This window comes from Etheostoma spectabile, unplaced genomic scaffold (genome assembly GCF_008692095.1).
Source record: "Etheostoma spectabile isolate EspeVRDwgs_2016 unplaced genomic scaffold, UIUC_Espe_1.0 scaffold340, whole genome shotgun sequence".
NCBI classification, from domain to species: domain Eukaryota; kingdom Metazoa; phylum Chordata; class Actinopteri; order Perciformes; family Percidae; genus Etheostoma; species Etheostoma spectabile.
In genome coordinates, this window is record NW_022605588.1 from 50,294 (window position 1) to 70,841 (window position 20,548).

The 20,548-nt window shown below is 42.0% G+C and overlaps 1 protein-coding gene across 1 annotated transcript in view; it reads left to right on the forward strand.

Annotated features, from left to right (window-relative positions):
* The first annotated feature begins 11,625 nt into the window (after positions 1-11,625).
* LOC116686263 (collagen alpha-1(XXVIII) chain) overlaps positions 11,626-20,548 on the forward strand; it is a 33,661-nt gene continuing 24,738 nt past the window's right edge. Inside the window, exons 1-10 of the mRNA XM_032511236.1 lie at positions 11,626-11,741; positions 13,017-13,155; positions 13,535-14,100; positions 15,064-15,084; positions 15,729-15,788; positions 16,765-16,818; positions 16,917-16,961; positions 18,348-18,374; positions 18,742-18,786; positions 18,878-18,922. Coding sequence (XP_032367127.1) covers positions 13,029-13,155; positions 13,535-14,100; positions 15,064-15,084; positions 15,729-15,788; positions 16,765-16,818; positions 16,917-16,961; positions 18,348-18,374; positions 18,742-18,786; positions 18,878-18,922 — 990 coding nt within the window. The 5' untranslated portion in view covers positions 11,626-11,741; positions 13,017-13,028. The remainder of the gene's footprint in view (positions 11,742-13,016; positions 13,156-13,534; positions 14,101-15,063; positions 15,085-15,728; positions 15,789-16,764; positions 16,819-16,916; positions 16,962-18,347; positions 18,375-18,741; positions 18,787-18,877; positions 18,923-20,548) is intronic.

Sequence of the window (20,548 nt, forward strand, 5' to 3'; positions counted from 1 at the left end):
AAAGTGGAAAGTTTTATTTATTTCAAATGTTTTTTTGTTTTTTAAATGTGAAATTCTCAACTCCCTCTGCCATTCAGGTAAAAACTGAAGTGCAGTTTTGCGTGGAAGAAGGCCTGCAGGTTGTTTTCAAGGCCATTACGAACAGGAGGATGTCTTACAGCAACCCCAAACTGAGTCAATATGTGCATTTGATTATAGTTTTAGTTTAACACAAAAAGTAATTCAATTTTATTTATAGCATCATTTCATAAGAGTTATCTTGAGACACTTTACAGATAGAGCAGGTCTCGACCACCCTATAATTTAAAGGGACCCAACAGTTCTAGTTGTTCCCTCCAGAGAAGTGACAGTGGCGAGGAAAAACTTCTTTTACAAAGAAACCTGGGGCCGACCCAGGCTCTTGGTAGGCGGAGTCTGACGGGGCCGGGTGGGGGTGAAATGAAGAGTGGCAATAACAGCCACAGTAAAAAATACTGGAACAGTGACTAGAAATAGTAGTTTGTAATAATAGTTTGTAGTAGCTGATAGCAACAACACACTAAAGGAAAGGGTTACTGTCCCCCACATGAGGAATTCTTAGTCATGGAAACCAAACTGTCGACACCTCCACATGATAGAGCATTTTGGCGAGAGGCGTTAATCTGAGTCTGTCAGCGGCAAAACGAGCACTTTAGTGAAGGTAAATACAAGCTGGATAACCATCCTACTAACTTCCATTGTAGCTTGTTCCTCTGCTGCTGACTGCAGAGATCTCTCTTAATACTGGACCAGTGTCACAGACTGGTGTCCCATCAGTCACTCAGACACAGAGACACAGGAACAGGGTCCAGGTTTACAACAACGCTAGTTACCCTTGTACCCTACCCATGTTGAACTTTTCCTTTAATTGAAATTACAGAAATAATATCAGGAAGATGTATTTGATGTTTCAGCAAGTCTGATTATGTATGACTCCGCTTAGTGCCCCCTTCTTTGTGTAATTGAAAAATGATTACTCATGCATCATACACAGTGAGTAGGATTTTAAAGTTGTGGTGGGTCCAGATGGGGCTCATTTAATGGTTTTATAGTTTAAACTGACTGCATAATCATGCATCATCCAAATACATTGAACTTTTACAGTGCATAGATTATACACAAAAACATGAATAGGTAGGAAGAAGAAATAAAGCTAAACTAAAGATTCTGGATACATCATATTTACACAAATTAATCTGCAGAGTAATTAGTAATTACAGCTGTTAAAGTACAATATTTAAAACAGAAATACTAAAGGTTTTTCAGGTTGGTATTTTATTATTATTTTTGACACTTAAAAGTTATTGAGTCCCTTCCCATTCATTCAGTAAGTAATACAGTATGTCATGTATTTGCCTTCACAAGTTTTTTGCCGGGAAATCTTATGAAATCATTAGATCCATTTTTTAGTTATTGGAGCTGGTAATGAAGCCGTATTTTTCCAGAGCCTTGGGTTTTTGAGTGGACGTTGACAGGATTTTAATTTCATAAGTCTCATCCGTCAACAGAATGATGAATGCCAACCCGTTCAGAAGGATGACATAAAGAGCGATCAAGGAGGAAATGATTGCTGTGAAATATTGCTTTATGGCAAACCAATGTTCTGATGTGTATATTATTAGCGGGGGGGGGCGGGTAATGTCACCTGTACAGTTGATGAGTGGGAGAGCAGTAGCCTGGAGGGGGGCAGCTGCCATGTTCCAGCAGGTCCAGACACTGCTGGTAACGTAGCAGCATCTGCTCCATCTGCCCCCCCCCCCCCCCCCCCCCCCTCCACAGACACCATCGCTTCCATCGCACACACTTTTTCATCAAAACGTCCAGCGCCTGATTGGCCCTGCCTAACTCAACTGTTGCATAGACGTAATTTACAGGGGGGGGGGGGCTACAACAACTCCCCAATAATCATTATGGGCTTTTTCCACAGTTTTTCTAGCTTTTTTTGTTTTGTTTTCAATGTTTTTGTCGCTTTTTTCCAAGGTTTTTGTCGCCTTTCTGGATTTTTTTTTCTCCAAAGTTAACATTGCGTCTTTCTGACTTTTGGTCTCCTTTTTAAGGATTTTTATCCAGTTTTTCACACCTTCACATTTGCCGCCTATCGACGTTGAGTTTTTCTTTCAGCGATGTTTTCAATATTTTTGGCATGCTTCTAATACATGCAGACATATCCCGGGACCTCCTTAGATAGTTGTAGATCTCACCCCCCCCCCAGTGTTGTACCCAAAGTTACCCCCTTGAACAGTGGCATGACATGATCATGCATGTGTCTTGGATATACACTGAACAAAATTATTAATGCAACCCCCATATTTCATGAGCTGAACTCAAAGAGCTAAGACTTTTTATAAGTACACAAAAGCCTAATTTCTCTCAAATATTGTTCTGAAAACTGTCTAAATCTGGTAGTGAGCACTTCTGCTTTGCCGAGGTAATCCATCCACCGCTCAGGTGTGGCATATTAAGAAAAAGATTAGGCAGAATGTGCAGTTTATTGTATATGGGGGTGCTTGTGCAATTGTCAAAACTGTTTTAAATTAGAGACAATATATGCAATAAAACATAACAAATAAAAGATCCTGGGGGAATGTAAGTCCAACAAAGAATAGAGTCTCTTGGCGTCCTGCTCTCAAACAATGGAGCAACTCCAAATTTATGACTTCTTGGGTTTTCTGGTTTTGCTTCAGTGTTTGTAATATTTTAGAAGAAGGTGACCAATGGACAGACAGAGATGATGATGATGTCACAGACCACCAATATGTGCTCAGAGCAGCTTATGGATCATCATATAAGTAAATGCTGTGTTTTTGGTTCACTTCCTGTGGGTCGGACCACGTTCTCACCAGAACTGAACCCAACTCTAGTTCACGTGGAAGTGAACCAAGACCCCCGTTCTCAAGCAGACCAGAGTTTGTTTGTTTGATCTGCACCAGAGTTGGGATGATCTTTCACCCCCCCCAAACCAACTATCCGACCAAGCGCTCCAGGGTTCGTTTAAACGGACCACATGAGCAACCTCTCACTCAGCAGGTCTTGGTTCTACATCACAGCCTACGTTCAGGGCTTGACATTAACCTTTTTGCTTTTCTGCAGTTTCACTAGCCACCATTTTGTGGGAAATTACATTATTACTTTAATTTTTACTGTTATAGTTTTTATGTTTAAAGGTATTCAGGGGTGCAGACCTGCTCACCAGAGGCATCACGATACGAAATCATCTTGGTACTCCTGTCACAATATGATATTATTGTGGGTTTTAAACATATTGCAATACTCTGCGATATATTGCCATTTAAAACATTTTTTCCAACTTCAAATTTTTCCCAGTTTCAAACGATGTAGGAAACTTTGTCAACATCTGTTTTATCTAAAAAGAAACATTTCTCTGTTTGTTCATATCACTTCAACTTTATTGCTGCAAAAATGGACAAACTGACCAACATATATATAATAAAAGATCAAAAAAACAATCAATCACAGGCTGACACATGGCTATTCAGACAGCCATTCATGCTCGTATTAACACCTATGGGCTTTTCTGCAACAACCCAACATTAACCCTGTTTTTGGACTCTGGGTTAATGTTGGGTTAATGGGTTTTCTCCAAAAAATGCAGAAAAGCAGTGAAAGCTTGGCGTCCAAAAACCCACCTGTTTTTGGACTGGGAGGAAGCCGGAGGACCCGGAGAGAACCCACGCTGACGACATGGGAGAACCTGCAAAGGCCACACAGGAGGGCCTAAGAATCCTCTTGCTGTGAGGGTCACTAATTTAATCCAATGTTAAATATAATGATTAGTGCAGCTTTAACTGGGTTTTTTTGTCAACCTGGCCTCTATTCTCATATGTCTTTGTCTCTAAGTGACTGATGGAACACCAGTCTGTGACACTGGTCCAGTATTAAGAGAGATCTCTGCAGTCAGCAGCAGAGAAACAAGCTACAATGGAAGTTAGTAGAACATTTACCTTCACAAAAGTGTTCCTTCCTCAGATTAATATTCTAAGTGTCTGACTACATTATGGAAAGGATCCCTACAGAGATAGACCTTTAAAACCTCTCTTAGACCTTTCTGTTTAACCAGCTCTGAAGGCCCTCCATTTTAAAAAACAATACTTCCAGCGTGTGTAGAGCCAACGCATTGAACATATTTGAAATGGACTGATTTATGCAGATGCTTAAAATGATTCATAATTTGAATCCAGATTTTTGAACAAAGTGGCATTTTTGTGCGTTAATAGCTCCATAGACAGAATGAGACACGTTGCAGCTTTTACAGTCTGACACTCCTGAAACTGTCAAATAAAATGATCCTGTAGGCGGGTCCAAGCTAAATGGACAAAATATTGACCTTGAAAAGTTATTATCTTCCCAATTCATCATCACACGCATGGACCAGTGTAGGCCTGTCTCTGTTTGCTTTGGTCCCGTCATCACCAGTCATTAGAATGTAAATTCCCACGTTACGTTCAGTCCTTCAGAAGCTTTTTTTTGGAGGGGTTTGATGTTTATGGTGCCATTATGTTCAGCTTGTTAACCGTGAAATGACCACCATAACTGCTAGACTGGCTGTGGATCTTGTAAAACTCACAGTGTTTAACCCATTGCATACCTCCAAAGGTTACTGGTTCATACTCTACATACCAAGGTGGCAGGGGCTGGGCTAGGAGGGGTCAGGGGGTGGCACCGGCCCCTCCTGAAATATGATTCCCCCCCCCCACAATCAACTTGGCTAGTGAGCTGTCAATCAGACAGTTGAGATTTCCATTGGCTCAGAGGACTGTCACTTGGCTGCCTGTTCTGCCAATCTCCCCAGCCCTTGTATTGTTATTATACTTTATTACATTTTATTGATCATAACATACAATAAAAAGCCAGCTAGGTTACATACAATGCACAAGCAAACAAAAAACACATCACATAAAATATGCATCCACATAAAGGACCTACTGTATATACACAAATACACAAAAAGCTTCTGATTCCTAATCAGATAGTAAATAAACAAGTAACTTATTTGTTATTTATTTACTATATGAGGGATGAAAACAAAACCATATTTTAAAAATATATAATTATAACACAAATCACACTATACAGTAAATGTCTAAATTCATTTCACATCAGTATTAAATAAAGGATAAATAACCAATATTGTGTTAAGGTAGCTCATTAAATACATTCTATACATTGGTTGCTTTTTTAAATTCTTAATAAAAGTGATTCAAGAACTTAAATTCAAGGGGAATGATGGTTGAGAACCAAAGCATGTTTGCTTATGAATGAAAACTGTCCCTGGTAAAATAAAAAAGGTCTGGGTTCGGGGGGCAGACACCGTCCCCCCATTTAAGAATTATCTGAAAACTCTCCTCTTTGATAACATTTATAGTTAAGGAGTGATGAGTTGCAGAATCTGCCTAACCAGCCCCACCTGCTTCTCTTCATAGTCGTCAGATTAATTTACCATATAATCAATAATAGAATAAAACTAGAGGGAGGCAGGGCATACAGCCCGATCCGGTTGGGGAGAGTTCTAGCCCGACCAGGCTCCTCTCTCTACCCTGTCTCTCTTGGTTGTGCTGTGATAGTTTCAGACAGCTGAAACTCCTGTTACTAACCTCGCTCTGGGGAGTTTACTCCCCGGGGTCCTTATGTTTTCTTTTCTCCCAGCATGTTTCCTTGGATTAGGATGGCACCGAGATCTTGGTTGCAGCGGTCACCGTGGTCCTGCTACCCTACACCCTGCTACGTCCAGCTATGCCCTGCCGTGCCAAGCTACACCCTGTAACGCCCTGCAGCGCCCTGCCATGACATGAACTACTACGACAACCGCTTTTTAGTCACTGTTCCATTTTCTTTATTGTGACTATTACTGCCACTGTTCATCACACCCCCACCCGGCCCCGTCCTACTCTACCTACCAAGAGCTTGGGTCTGTACCAGGTTTCTTCCTAAAAGGGAGTTTCTCCACCACTGTCGCACTAAATGCATGTTCTTGGGGAAATTACTAGAATTGTTATGGCTCTATAAATTATAAATAAATAATAGAGTGTGGTCTAGACCAGCTCTATCTGTAAATTATAGAGCGGTCTAGACCTGCTAGACCCCCCACACCCCCACCCTACTCAAAAAATCTTCCTTGCTTCAAGGTGGACACAGATTTTTTTTATGGAATCGTAGTTGCCCATGAGTGCAGCAGCTCGTCGTGATGCAATGTGAGCCAACATGTCTAAAACAACCCCTGCATGTCTATCACATGCCGATCAGGGCCCCTAAGCGGGGCTTTTGGATCAGCCATAGGAAGCTGTCAGGCCTGAAGTCTGAAGTGCCACAGGGAAGCTCTAACAAATGATCCAAGCATGACAAGTTCAAGAAGACTCCAAACCTGCAAGCTCCTCATGTAACATTCACAGAATCTGAAACTGGCTCTGGATTCTGCTACTGCAGTAGTAGAGTAGAGGAGTGCTACGTGTTACATTAAAACAGTGCTTCTTTTGAAAAAGAACAACCCAGTGTCAACGTAGACCTCCGAGTCTTGATTATTTTGTCACTGGTTTATCGGCATTTCTTTAAACCAATCACAATTGTCTTGGAAGGTGGAAAATAATCTCAGGAAAGAACTTGTTTTGTTGGAACATGTGTACGTTCAGAAGTAGTTTTAGTCGTCAACAGAAACCTCCGATTGGACAGATAGTCTAGCTAGCTGTCTGGATTTACCCTGCAGAGATCTGAGGACCAGGTAACCATAGTCCTCAGATTGGACAGATAGTCTAGCTAGCTGTCTGGATTTACCCTACAGAGATCTGAGGACCAGGTAACCATAGTCCTCAGATTGGACAGATAGTCTAGCTAGCTGTCTGGATTTACCCTGCAGAGATCTGAGGACCAGGTAACCATAGTCCTCAGATTGGACAGATAGTCTAGCTAGCTGTCTGGATTTACCCTGCAGAGATCTGAGGACCAGGTAACCATAGTCCTCAGATTGGACAGATAGTCTAGCTAGCTGTCTGGATTTGCCCTGCAGAGACCTGAGGACCAGGTAACCATAGTCCTCAGATTGGACAGATAGTCTAGCTAGCTGTCTGGATTTACCCTGCAGAGATCTGAGGACCAGGTAACCATAGTCCTCAGATTGGACAGATAGTCTAGCTAGCTGTCTGGATTTACCCTACAGAGATCTGAGGACCAGGTAACCATAGTCCTCAGATTGGACAGATAGTCTAGCTAGCTGTCTGGATTTACCCTGCAGAGATCTGAGGACCAGGTAACCATAGTCCTCAGATTGGACAGATAGTCTAGCTAGCTGTCTGGATTTACCCTGCAGAGATCTGAGGACCAGGTAACCATAGTCCTCAGATTGGACAGATAGTCTAGCTAGCTGTCTGGATTTGCCCTGCAGAGACCTGAGGACCAGGTAACCATAGTCCTCAGATTGGACAGATAGTCTAGCTAGCTGTCTGGATTTACCCTGCAGAGATCTGAGGACCAGGTAACCATAGTCCTCAGATTGGACAGATAGTCTAGCTAGCTGTCCGGATTTACCCTGCAGAGACCTGAGGACCAGGTAACCATAGTCCTTAGATTGGACAGATAGTCTAGCTAGCTGTCTGGATTTACCCTGCAGAGATCTGAGGACCAGGTAACCATAGTCCTCAAAAAAACACCAGAGGAATTCTTGGCGGCACCAGTGCAATAATGGAAGTGGAACATACAACATTGTGGACATAGACTAGTTCAGGCCTGGCGCTACGGTTTATTGTCATGAAATAAACTACCTCTAAAATGTTTGTTGTAAAAACTGCCTGATCTAGTTCCTCTCATGGCCTCCATCGGGCTGTGAAATGCGTTGAAAAGCATCTGTTCCCGAGGTCTTTTCCAAAGTTTCTAAATTAATTCCTTCATTCCTTTTTTTGGGGGGGGGGGGCAGTTCCACATGGCCGTGCTTGTGTCCATAAAGTGTCTGGGTCTGCAGCCGTCTGCTGTCAAAAGCCTGTTTATCTTATGAAAATCTGTTGAACTGGAGCAGGAAGCCTGGTACTGGTGCTGTTGCCGCCTGGCTGTGTTGTCTTAACACAGAGCTGTCTGCAGACAGCATGACCAGCCGTCTCTTCCCATACAGCCAGCAGCTGAAGGCACCCAGGGCCTGCTTTTCTCACACACACTCTTCCTGTTTACTGCCTCTCCATATGCACCACTAATGCATTACATGTCATACACATTCACAAAGGCTTTTTAAAACTGGTTTAGTCTTGTGTGATATCCAGGTAGATCATTTGAGATAAGAACTATGACACTATGATTTTGTTTGTCCCAGTGGTGAATTGAGGGCCAGACACTCTTTTTGGGGCCCTAAGCAACTGCTACATATATTGTATAAAATTAAGTTGCATATTAAACTGGGCCTGCAATACAGTGTAAGGTAGATGAACTGTGTCTGGCGGCCTTAGTGACTACCTTACCTATACTAGGCCAGTAAGACTGTCATCAGTGGGGATTTATATTTGCTAAAAATATGTTGGATACATGTGAAGACTTTTACTTTTTTTACTTTCAAAAATTAACAATAATTTGGAACCCCCCCTGCAGGGACTCAGAGGAAGATATGTCAGAAGATATGTGGTACAAGGTACACTTACACACGTTGTTCACTACATCCCATTGTCAAAAGCCCTAAGAAGTGAACAGAAGTCATCAGAATAATGGAAAGTTTTTACATCTACAGTTCCATGAAAAAGGATGAATCGTCTGCTGATGTAAACCGCAAAATACTGGCGAAGCCGGTAACTAAGCTGAAGATCATGTGGGGCATTTTAAGGAGCAGTGTGTAGGATTTAGTGCCACCTGCATGGTGTTGAGGTTGCAGGCTGTAACCTACGGAGCACACCTCGGCTCACCCCTCCCTTTCCAAGCGTGTAGTAGAGGCTAGGGTGGCCTTTAGGTGACGTAAAAATGCAAAAGGTCCTCTCTAGAGCCAGTGTCTGGTTTGTCCGTTCTGGGCTACTGTAGAAACATGGCTGTGTAACATGGCTGACGTCATGGAAGAGGACTAACAAAAACGCAGTTTGAGTTCATAATTTTCTATTCCATTTCTGCCAATAGATCGCTAGATACCTTCAAGTAAAGTGGAACTTTTTAGCATCTCTCTGTACTTGTAACTTGAGAGCTAAAAACCCAATAGAACTTTTCCGAAGTTGGTGGAGATCAAAACAGAGCTAAAAGAAGAGTGCATTTGGACTGATGTGTCCCATGGCCACAAGCATGTCTCCAAATGCTAATATGTCGTAATGCCTGCTGGATGTATGAATATTCAAGTGTTTGCTAACATAATTTAACAACTTTGTAGGATGATAAGTGGCCAAAAAGAACTGTGTTAAATTAAACTATATTACATCCTGACCATATGACTCTATGAGATAGAGTATGATTGACAGACACATTTATTTAGTTTTTTAAATACATTTTTAATGATTTTCACAGGAAATCTTACTACAGACATGACATTATTTTCATTTTTTTCTCCAGAGACAAGACCATCATGAGGTCTTTGAGCCATAAAGAGGCTTTGGGGCAAATGGTGACTTCCACTCCAACAATATCCTTCTGCTTGTTAATAAGGACGCAAGGGCAATAGCATACCTTTATTTTCCATCAAAAAATCAATGGCCTGGTACTACTCCAAAAAGTCTCTGCACATGGAGTCAACACAATATTCAGGGTCCTAGGCAGAGACATATTTACTAAAAACATTGTCTTAAATGTGTTGTTGACTTCTTGTAACCAGACTATGTCTGAGATTTATATTGTGTTGGTTGATTGTGGCTTTAAGGTCACAATGAACCAATCCTGGATGTAACCCCACCTGAGCCCACCCACCATTTAATCTGACCACTTGTTATGTAAAAGTTCATCCCCAGCAGTAGCAGCCCAGTGTGTTATAAAAGGAGAGGTTCTGTGGAGGAATGTTTCCTCAAAGGTTCCAGGTAATATTTATTGAATGATTGGTAACTTTCTGCAGCGAGAGCAGTGGCAGGTCTCAAACATGTCTGTGATTTATGTTAGGAATTAGGCATGAGGCCTTATCTGAGCTGTCTGGATGAATTATGGGAGCAGCTAATAGAAGTTGCTCATACCAACATCCTCCGGCTACAGTTTCTCACAGCCGCTCGACATTCTCAGGTTGCCGCTCAGCATACGATTCCATAAAGATTAGGTCTAAAACATCCTAAATATTCCTTTTTCTGACCCCAACGCTGAATCAACCATATTTCAGTCCAAGCCCAGACTCTATGTTCTGTCTTCCTCACCCTATAAGTCATTTTTTGTATATGCAGTACTTAACTCAGACTATTCCTATGAGCTGCACAATAAACTGGGCCACCAACAGCGTGAAGGGTGGTCTAAAGGCCCCTGGAGTGATTCTGAAGACTCCCTAGGGTCTATGGCCACGCCAAGACCCGCCCTTCAATAGCATTCACACACTTTTGGCCAGGTGTCTATGCCTGCGTATACAGGTCCTGTCCCCTGTCCAATCACCTATCCTAACCTTAAAGGTCCCATAACATGGGGTTCTTTTGATGCTTTTATATAGACCTTAGTGGTTCCCTAATACTGTATCTGAAGTCTCTTTATATAGACCTTAGTGGTCCCTAATACTGTATCTGAAGTCTCTTTATATAGACCTTAGTGGTTCCCTAATACTGTATCTGAAGTCTCTTTATATAGACCTTAGTGGTCCCTAATACTGTATCTGAAGTCTCTTTTATATAGACCTTAGTGGTCCCTAATACTGTATCTGAAGTCTCTTTTATATAGGCCTTAGTGGTCCCTAATACTGTATCTGGAGACTCTTTTATATAGACCTTAGTGGTCCCTAATACTGTATCTGAAGTCTCTTTTATATAGACCTTAGTGGTCCCCTAATACTGTATCTGAAGTCTCTTTTATATAGACCTTAGTGGTCCCTAATTCTGTGTCTAAAGTCTCTTTATATAGACCTTAGTGGTCCCCTAATACTGTATCTGAGGTCTCTTTTATATAGACCTTAGTGGTCTACAGTTACTACGTACTGTCAGGGCCCTCATACTCTGCTATGTTGTTCAATAACACTCTGGAAAAATGATTAGTACTTCTTTTTACTAACTTTTTTCTTCAACAGTTAGCTAATAGGTATGCTGCGTTTTGCAAGGTGTATACTTTTATATTTATTTTTTATTTGTTTTATATTTCAAGAAATATTCTTGAATTGGGGCTTTTTTTCACACGAAAATGCACTAATATAAGAATATGAAATTTCTGTACTATACAGGCTTCTGATATTTGTGGCACACTACCAGTCACTCAATCAGAATCAGTAAAAAGTGAATGTTCGCTGCAGCTGTGGTAGTTTGCAGAAGGATTTGCCTTCAAAATAAAAGCACTTGACACCGTACAGAGCTACAAATAGCATAGTCCTAATTGCTTAGTAAAACGTGTAGCTAAAAGTAAAAATACAAGTGTAAAAATTCTTAACAAAAATCACCTAACGTTGCATGGTTTCTCAAGTAAAGTTTTATTGTGAAGGGAGCGAGAGGAAGTCGTGGTTGCTTGAATGTGGGTGACTTGTCACCGGTGTGCCGGGCCATCCGAACTGCAGCAGGTTGGACTCAGAGCTGAGGGGGACCGCAGACAGCACGGCAGAGCCCGGGCCACGCGCTGATGGGCACACCTGGAGCTCTCATTCTAACACACAGGTACGTGTCTCGTGCTAGAGGAACTTTAGCCAAACTGCCACTGCCATGCTAATGTGGACACTAGCTGTTTGCCTTGTTTTAATGTGTCTTCAAATACATTTTCAAAATGTAGTTCAAATACGTCTTCCAAGACGTTAGCTAGCTAAACACGTCCTGAAACTAGCTAACAGTTAATGGGGTTGAGTCAGTGTGTGAGTGAAATTATCAGGAACAATTTATTGTATGTGTGTGTGTGTGGTGTGTGTGTGTGTGTGTGTGTGTGTGTGTGTGTGGTGTGGTGGGAGGGGGGGGGGCATTTCATACATAGTAGTAGGTCAAAATGTGAGTACCCGTACTACACTGGTGCAGTAGTAGTGGTAACGTTATGGAGTATTTCAGTGGTACCAGCAGAGCAGTGGTAGTATTACACCAGAGTTATTAATGATAATAGCTCTAGTAGCAGGCATTTTAATAGCAGCCCCATTGTAGTGGTAGAAATTGTAATAGGAGATATTGTAATACTATCATTTCTAGTAATTTCAGTAGCCCTAGTGACAGAAGTTTTAGGGGTTGGGTGATATGAATGAAATTCTTTGTCATGGTTTATATGTAGTTTTTTAAAATCACAAAATCAATGCAGCCTACATGTACAGTATATTGTAGCATAAAATTGTGCAATTTATCGAATATCGATCCTCAATTACCAAAACAATGTCATTGAGAAAAACTATGATTTTGCACATTACTTTTTGCAAAGTAAACTCATATTTAGTCTGCGTGGGAATTTTCATAAAGTTTAACAGGAGAAGTATGAAGGCAAAGCCCACTGAGAATGTAACATCTTTCTAAAAGTTAACGACCAACAGTGTTAAATAGTTGTGATTTCAACATTGACCAAAATAATCTTGATGATGATTTTTACACACCCCCGGACCCCCCTAGATGACTTCTCTGGCCCGGGCTAAGCACCCAGTGTTTCAAGATCCTAACAACGCCTCTGCTTCCTTACATCCATGTACAACTCCTAGAATAGTGCTATACATCAGTCAAACAGCCCCCCCCCCCAAAAGCCGACTGAGGGATGGATGCGCCTGCTGAGGACACTCTTCTGTGAGCAGTCCTGTCTCCCTCTGGTGTCCATGTGGACTCTCCTTGCTACTCCTGACTGCGGGTGGATTTAGGTGATGCTGCATGGCTGATGTCGAAGGGCCGATGCTGTGCATCATATTGCAGAATTATACTTCACCACTAATGCTTCGTCTCTATAATCTTCCCTCCGTTTCCCGGGCTGAGCAGCCGGATTGAACCATGACCATGCGGTGGCTCCTAAAGGTTGTGATCCTCACGTTGGCCCTGTCGAGACCGACCACATGCCAGAACAGAAGGAGGAAAGGCCAGAGAGACGATAACCAGGTCATCATTAACGAGGCAAAAAGTAAGTGGTTGTTAAAAAAACTCATAAAGTGACATTTTCATGCCATGGGACCTTTAATTTCTGTTTCAATGATTAAAAAAAGTCAGATTATTGCAATTCCTACATGATCAGAACTCAAAGCCTTATGTCTCACTGTAGGTACTAAGTGTGTAAATGACTATCAATTATCGATTCATCTGCTGGTTATTTTCTAGGTTAATCCATTGATCGTTTGGTCTATACCATGTCAGAATCTAGTGAAAGAAATGTCCCTCAATGTTCAGAATGATGTGTCTAAACTTAAGCTGTCAAGCGCTTAAAAATAACAATCCAATTAATTGCATGGTTTGTGATTAAAAAATCGAAAGTCAGTGCATTTGCATGTATCAACAATGTATAGCCCTGATCTGCCCGGTGGAGATCATGTTCATCGTGGACAGTACCGAGAAAGCCAAATCTCTGCAGTTTGAGCGCCAGAAGGACTTCATCCTGCGCTTCAGCACCAAGCTGATGCAGCTGCAGTCGGCCGGCTGGCGTCTGCGCCTGCGCCTGGCCGCGCTGCAGTACAGCAGCAGAGTGTCTGTGGAGCACAACTTCCGGGACTGGCAGGACGTGGACGTCTTCCAGAGCCGCGTGGCCGCCATGACTTTCATCGGCCACGGCACCTACTCGGCCTACGCCATCACCAACGCCACGCAGGTGTTCACCCGCGAGACGTCGCCCAGCAGCCTGAGGGTGGCGCTGCTGATGACGGATGGAACGGACCACCCGCGCAGCCCCAGCGCCGTGACGGCCGCCGCCGAGGCCAAGCAGCACAACATCAGGGTGTTCACCATCAGGCTGTCGGGCCTGGAGAGGGACGGCCCCATGGGCACAAGACTGAGGTCCATCGCCAGCGCCCCCCCACAGCAGCACGTCCTCAGCCTCACCGACAGCCATCTGGACGACAGACTCTTCAAGGAGCTGGTCAGTCATGTCTGTGTTCAGGGTTGCATCAGTGGTATTCAATAATGATGATGGTTTCTCTCTGCCAAATCAAAAATCACACGTTTTATTCTTTGAACAACGATACAATATTTAGTGATATCACAAAGCCATGATTTCAGTTCAGTTCTGGGTCCTGTGACCTATACGAGATGATACATATTAACACATCTGTTACATTTGTATTTATTCACTAAAAAGCAAATACAATATGATAAGACAATGTCATTACTAAGCTCTTCCAGTCATTTTAATTAAAACAAACTACTCCTTTTAGTAAAAAGAATATATGCAAAGTAGGAATTTCAAAATAAAGGTGACCATATGTATCAATGTTTTCACTTTATATCAATAATATTGGATGGTTGAGGATTGAAACAAAATATCGTTACACCACTCACGTCCACTAGCATTCATAAGGAGAGCAGAGTGTATCTATACTCAGACCATAAAACAAGCAATGAAATGTAGGATTATATACACATACTGTATGCTGTACCAGGGGGTACTTCTGCAGTTGCCAGGGGTTACGGGGAAAGGTTGTAGAGTTGAGCTACTCTACTCTACAGTCTTTCAACTAATTTGAAAAAAATTGAAATTAGGACTTGATGGAAAGAATATAGAAAGAAAGAGGAAGGAGACAGATATCCGGCCAGAAATATATCGATATAACTAGGCTCATTCAGACCATTAATAACACTACAGAGCACTATGTTGCCACTGAGGTAAAAGCTTTGGCAAAACATCCAAAGTTGTTTGGCAAAACAAATGCAAAACCTTTTCCATTGAAATACAATGAAAGTTTAAAAAAAGTTTTGTTTTGACAACTCACGGTACCTGAGAATATAAATGACACATGAGCACCTCTAATGTTTGTGGTTGTGTTGGTCCCTGCAGGACGGGACTATGAGTAACTGTCCATCTTCCTCTCTTTTTTTCTTTCAGAACACAATGGTCAAATCTGGGGTAAGTACCATGAGTCTTAGAACTAGAGGTCAAGTCTCAAGTCTCTGAGCTTGAGTCTATTTTGCAATAAGCAGTTTTTTGTATAGACAGTGTATGAAGTTTTTAAAACTAAAGCTTATAATGAATGGCATAGCAGCAGCAGGTGTGATCAACCTGAGAGGTCAAGGGAGAGAGACCCTGTGCTGTTGGCAGAAGAGCCGTGGACTGGGATTACTCCGAACAGCATGCATGGAAATCACTTCCAATATAATAAATATCTGGCTTTTCCCTGATACTCTGAAGTTGCTAAATTTGTCGCAAGTCACTTAAAGAAAAGAAGGTTTCAAAAAATGTTAAATCTAAGGAGGCATCCTTATGTCATATCATTATTTACTCACATTATTATTATTATTATTATTATTATTATTATTATTATTATTATTATTATCATCATTTAAAACAGTGTTGTATTGTGATACTGGGTGCATGAAACACATTCAAGGTACAAAAAAGACCAAAACCAGACAAAATAATTTTGTCAACACAAGCAAGCATTTTTTTTTCCCTTTCATTTTTTCTTCTTACTATTTCACCTTCTGCTTCGTATCTAAAGCACACTGTTGATAGTTTTGTTTATGTATTTGTCTTTTCCCCCTTTATTACAGTGTCCCCAGCCAAAGAGCTGTCTCTGTGAGAGGGGGGAGAGGGGTCACCCTGGAAGCCCGGTGAGTGTGTTATAGTATGCTCATTCATCTTTATGTGCTAACATCTACTGTATCACACAATCTGTGTTCCAACGTTCATCAATCACTGCATTTCATACCATACTAATTCCTGAAATGACAGACAGACAGACACGCTGGTAGGGGGTGCTAGACAGAGTTATTCAAATCAGGCTGGCATCACAAATAAGATCATAAAGTTCTTTGGAGATATTACGAGTTCTGTTGTTTTGTGTAATGAGGAAATTGTAATGCTGGTGCTAAAGGCAAAGTCAGGGTTGGCGAAGACAAGTGTCATGTAGATGTGGACAATGAACTAAATTCATGCAAATCGGATCATTTCTCTGCATGAGCGGGGAAATGTAATTCCCGACCTTGGAAACAGCAATTTGACAAACAAGGTCCACCTATTAGCTTTTCTATTAGCTTTCATCTTAGGTGATGTGATGTGCAATCTACAGAATATCATCGCAGTTTTCAAAACAATCCTAACTTGAGGTCCACTAACGATAAAGGGATGGACAGGTGGACAGAGCGACTGGCCCGTCTCACCATCCCTGAGCCGTGCTGCTAGCTGCCGAGCTCACTTCCTCCGCCACACAGAGCCCAGTAAGCCTCACACAGTGGCGTGTTATTCCGCCAGCAGGTGCATCTGGCCGGCAGGAAATGTTTCCCACAACGCAAGTGTAGCAGGTGGCGCAGGGGCCCCGCTTTAAGGGCTGTTTTCACTGGGGGAGAGGCCCTCGGAAAGAAGCAAAGGTCAAAGACGGAAGATTAAACACGGGCAAACACACGGGGCTGAGAAGATCTGAGAACCTGCTGCACTGAGGTGGACGTTTGTGTTGGACAGGGGTTACAGACAGGTCACACCGAGAATGTCCCCTTTTCTCACCTTGGGCTAAAAACACACAGGGTCCAAACTGAACAAGGGGCCCAAATATTCTCATTGGCCATAATCTCTCACTTTTCTTTCATGTAGGGGAAACCAGGCGAGCCGGGCTCTGATGGAGCTCCAGGTCCAAAGGGATCTCGTGTAAGTCTCCTATTGTCTCCATAATCCAGCGCTGGTTACAGAAAGAATCCATGAAGTGTCGTTTGATGTGCTGTTTTGTCTGGGCTCGGTCACTGTAGGGGGAACCGGGCATTAATGGACGTCCAGGAATGGAGGGCCTTGAGGTAATCATCCAATGTTTTTCCCAACCTTCTCTTGCCTGGGTCAAGCTGTAAATCGGAATATGGTATTCAGTTAATATTCTCTAATATCTCCATGCTATTATCGAAGCATGCAAGGAGCTCCAAATGGCCCTTTCTGTACAGAGTTGCACCGTTAAAACACTGTACTGTTACATAGGGGTGGGAATCTTCACTGGTCTCACAAACTCAATTTGATTACAATTATCCTGTCAATGGTTGGATACCATTCGATATCACCATGCATCACGTTGCGCCTATTTCTCAAATTTATTATATTTTGCTACACATGGTTTACATCAACAAATTCAAGTTGTCAGACATACAGTACAAGAACTCGCCTCCTGCTCTTAAAAAAACTCTTCCTGAATGTAGCAGAGTCTGAACGCAGCAGACAACAGACAAAAAGCAAACAAAATAAAATCAACAAGTAACGTCGGTAGGCAATAATGGATTATGGTCTGTCGCTGCATCGATGCAGAATGGTCCACGTCCGCACCGTGATGGATTGATGCAACGATTCATTTCAACACCCCTACAGTTAAATACTGCAGTGCAGTCATGTAAGAGCTTGTTGACGTTTTCATTCATCTGTTGGTTTGGCGATATGGAGAAAATCAAATATCACAATATTTTTGACCAAATACCTCGACATTGATACCACAACGATATCAAAGTGTTGACTATTGATGCATTCACAAAATATTTAAAGTACACAATGAGATTTTTGATGAATAATCATCAGTAATGTAGATATAATGACTAAGTGGGTAAAGGCAAATAATAGAACAGTTACAGTCTAATAAGTTCAGAGAATGACATCGCTTTACTGGAATGCAGCCTATAAAACCAGGAAAAGACAATACTTATGTCATATTACAATATTATGATATCCCAAATCTAAGATGATATCTAGTTTCATAACACAATATTGATATAAGATTTATTTATTTACAGAAACTGCCTAAATATTATCGCCGAAACGTATTGTTAATCATGGCCATATTTTGTCCACTAATACCTCCAAGAAAGACTAACCCAAACGTTCATTCCCTCGGCCTTTAAGCTGCTGAATGCGGAGTAGCTGTCTTGATGGAAATGTATTTCGCACAACTATATATTGGTTATGTGTTTAAAATTACTGGGTTGCAATTGTTTGTTGTATCTGCTATCTGCATCTGTGTCTAGTAAGAAGCATTGGGCCAATTGGCTTTATTAGTTATTCAGACAGATTTCCCACTGTCAAGTTTCAGGTTGTCTCTTTCAGACTTTGGTTGGTTGACTTTCTTAAACAGACGCATGATGGTTGGTGGACAGCCAACTGATTTACTGGACCGCTGTCATAGTGAATTAAAATGTCCCTCTCTCTAGGGTCGGCCTGGCAGCAAAGGGGAAAAGGTATGTCTCATCACTATTTTTGATAAAATATGTTTTTTATAAACCATTTCTATTTATAATGCTTCACCACTGCCGAATCCAGATAAAGAAAACGCGTCTTAACTGTTTAATGTTAGAGGGCTGTGTGATCCTACACACACACAGTTAGTGTCAGACTCGGCTCCACTCACCTGGAACTGTACATATTACTGTTATTACTCTCTTCTTATTGTTTTATTTCCTATTTTATTCTTTTTTTATTTTTCTGTCCTATGTATATTTGATGTGTGTGTTGTTTTGTGCTGTGCTACATTAAGCTGCTGTGACAAGTTAATGTCCCCGTTGTGGTGTCAATAGTCTCTTTTATCTTATCTGGTTGTGTTTATAGGGAGAACAGGGTGAATGTGGTGTCTCCGGTAAAAAGGGAGAACAGGTAGGTGTTATTATTTTATCAATTTAATCAACATGTTTTTCTGTTGCTAAGAACTACTTTTAAATGTAGTGATGCTGATGTCTTTCCTTAGGGTGCAGATGGAGCTCCTGGCCTCAGAGGCCCCAGAGGAGAGCAGGTGAAGTTTATTTTTATTTTTATCCCATTAAGCAATACTCTTTATGCTGTAAGAAGCTTCCTGCTTCTTACAGTGCAGACGCTTTGCTGCTTGCTCCTGCTTCTGCTTGCATATTTTTGCTGATATTTTTGCTGATAATCGTGCTTTTCCTCTGAGAAACTATGAGCAGCGGCTCTTGGACACTTCAAAAACACTGGACTATACATTTTTTGTAGACATAGTAGGCTATTGCCATATTTTAAAATTTTTCTGCGTGAGCGTGGCCTACCAATAGCTCAAGCCTGTCCTACAGTGATTGTAGCTAAAGCTAATTAGCAGCAAGATGCCTCCTTTCTCCGTAGAAGACTACTACAAACTCCTTCAGAAGATTGCACTTCTGGAAACCAAGGTTTACCTTCTAGAAGTGAACGTGGAAGTTAACGGATCTTGTGGAAATGACACCACTTTACCATGGACCCATAACAATGGACAGAAGTATGCTAACACACGGCTAATTAGCACCAACAAGACTACAAAGAAACAGGAGGGTGGAACTGGTAACAAATCAACAAGTGGCGGTCCTCCCTGGAACTCGTCTGGTGCGAAGCCTAAGAGTAAATCATTTTCCTGGGAAATGGGAGGACGACTAACGGGCCGGGCACAGCGCCCTGAGGTTTGTGATATGACCGGCTGGCCTGCATTATCATCTGGGCAGAGCGCCTCTTCAACCCCTGTACCTAGTAGGACACAGCCGTGGACAGCTGCAAAAGGGAAAATAAGCATTTGGTTGGATCGTGTCTCAGCTCAGATGTCTTCCCTCTCGTTGCACTCTCAAATACTTATAATAGACAACAAGTAAATCCTGTTAGAGTTATGACTGGCTGAGCTAACATTCACATGGAGGGCATTAGAGGTAAGAAGGGAAAGAGAACTGTTTCACACTGTAACCACCATGTTCTTTTTTTATTGTTACTTTTTATTGACTGTTTTTATTTAGTTTTTTAACTTTGGACCGAGCCAGGCTAGCTGGATGCCCCTGCTTCCATTAAGTTCAGTATGCTAGGCTGGCCTAACCACATGCTGGCTCCAGCTCTGGACTTTACACAGACATGAGGTTTATATAGATCTGAAAAAGCCACTAGCCAAAATGTAATCTATCCTTTTAAGAAATGGCCAACAATGTGTGTCGCTCACATTCAAAGTAGTAGACTAGAATCTCAGGGTCAGTTATTGTTTCAGTAGGTGTTCATGGTTATGTTGGATATTATCATCATGCAGTACACCCATGGAACAGAGGCATGTTTTCATTTAAATATTGAAGAGACTCTATGCGGATGAGTCCTCATACCTGAATGGGTGTGTGGTCAAATTGAATGATTCCTGTGTCCCCCCACATCCGCGCTGAAACAATCAGCGCTGCGGAGAGAGCCACGCACTCCGAGTCCATCTCCTGCTCTGCACTTGTGGAATGTGAGCTGTGGATTAGGTCTTATCCCCCTCCTAATGTAGCCTTTCCAAAGCGGGGAATCCAAGCTCAAAATGTTTGGTTGTAGTCTTTGAGCAAACGTTGTCCCAGAGGATTTGGATTTGAGCACATGTTATCAATTCCCCCTCTTCTTAAATGCCTGTTGCCCCCTCTAGCATCAG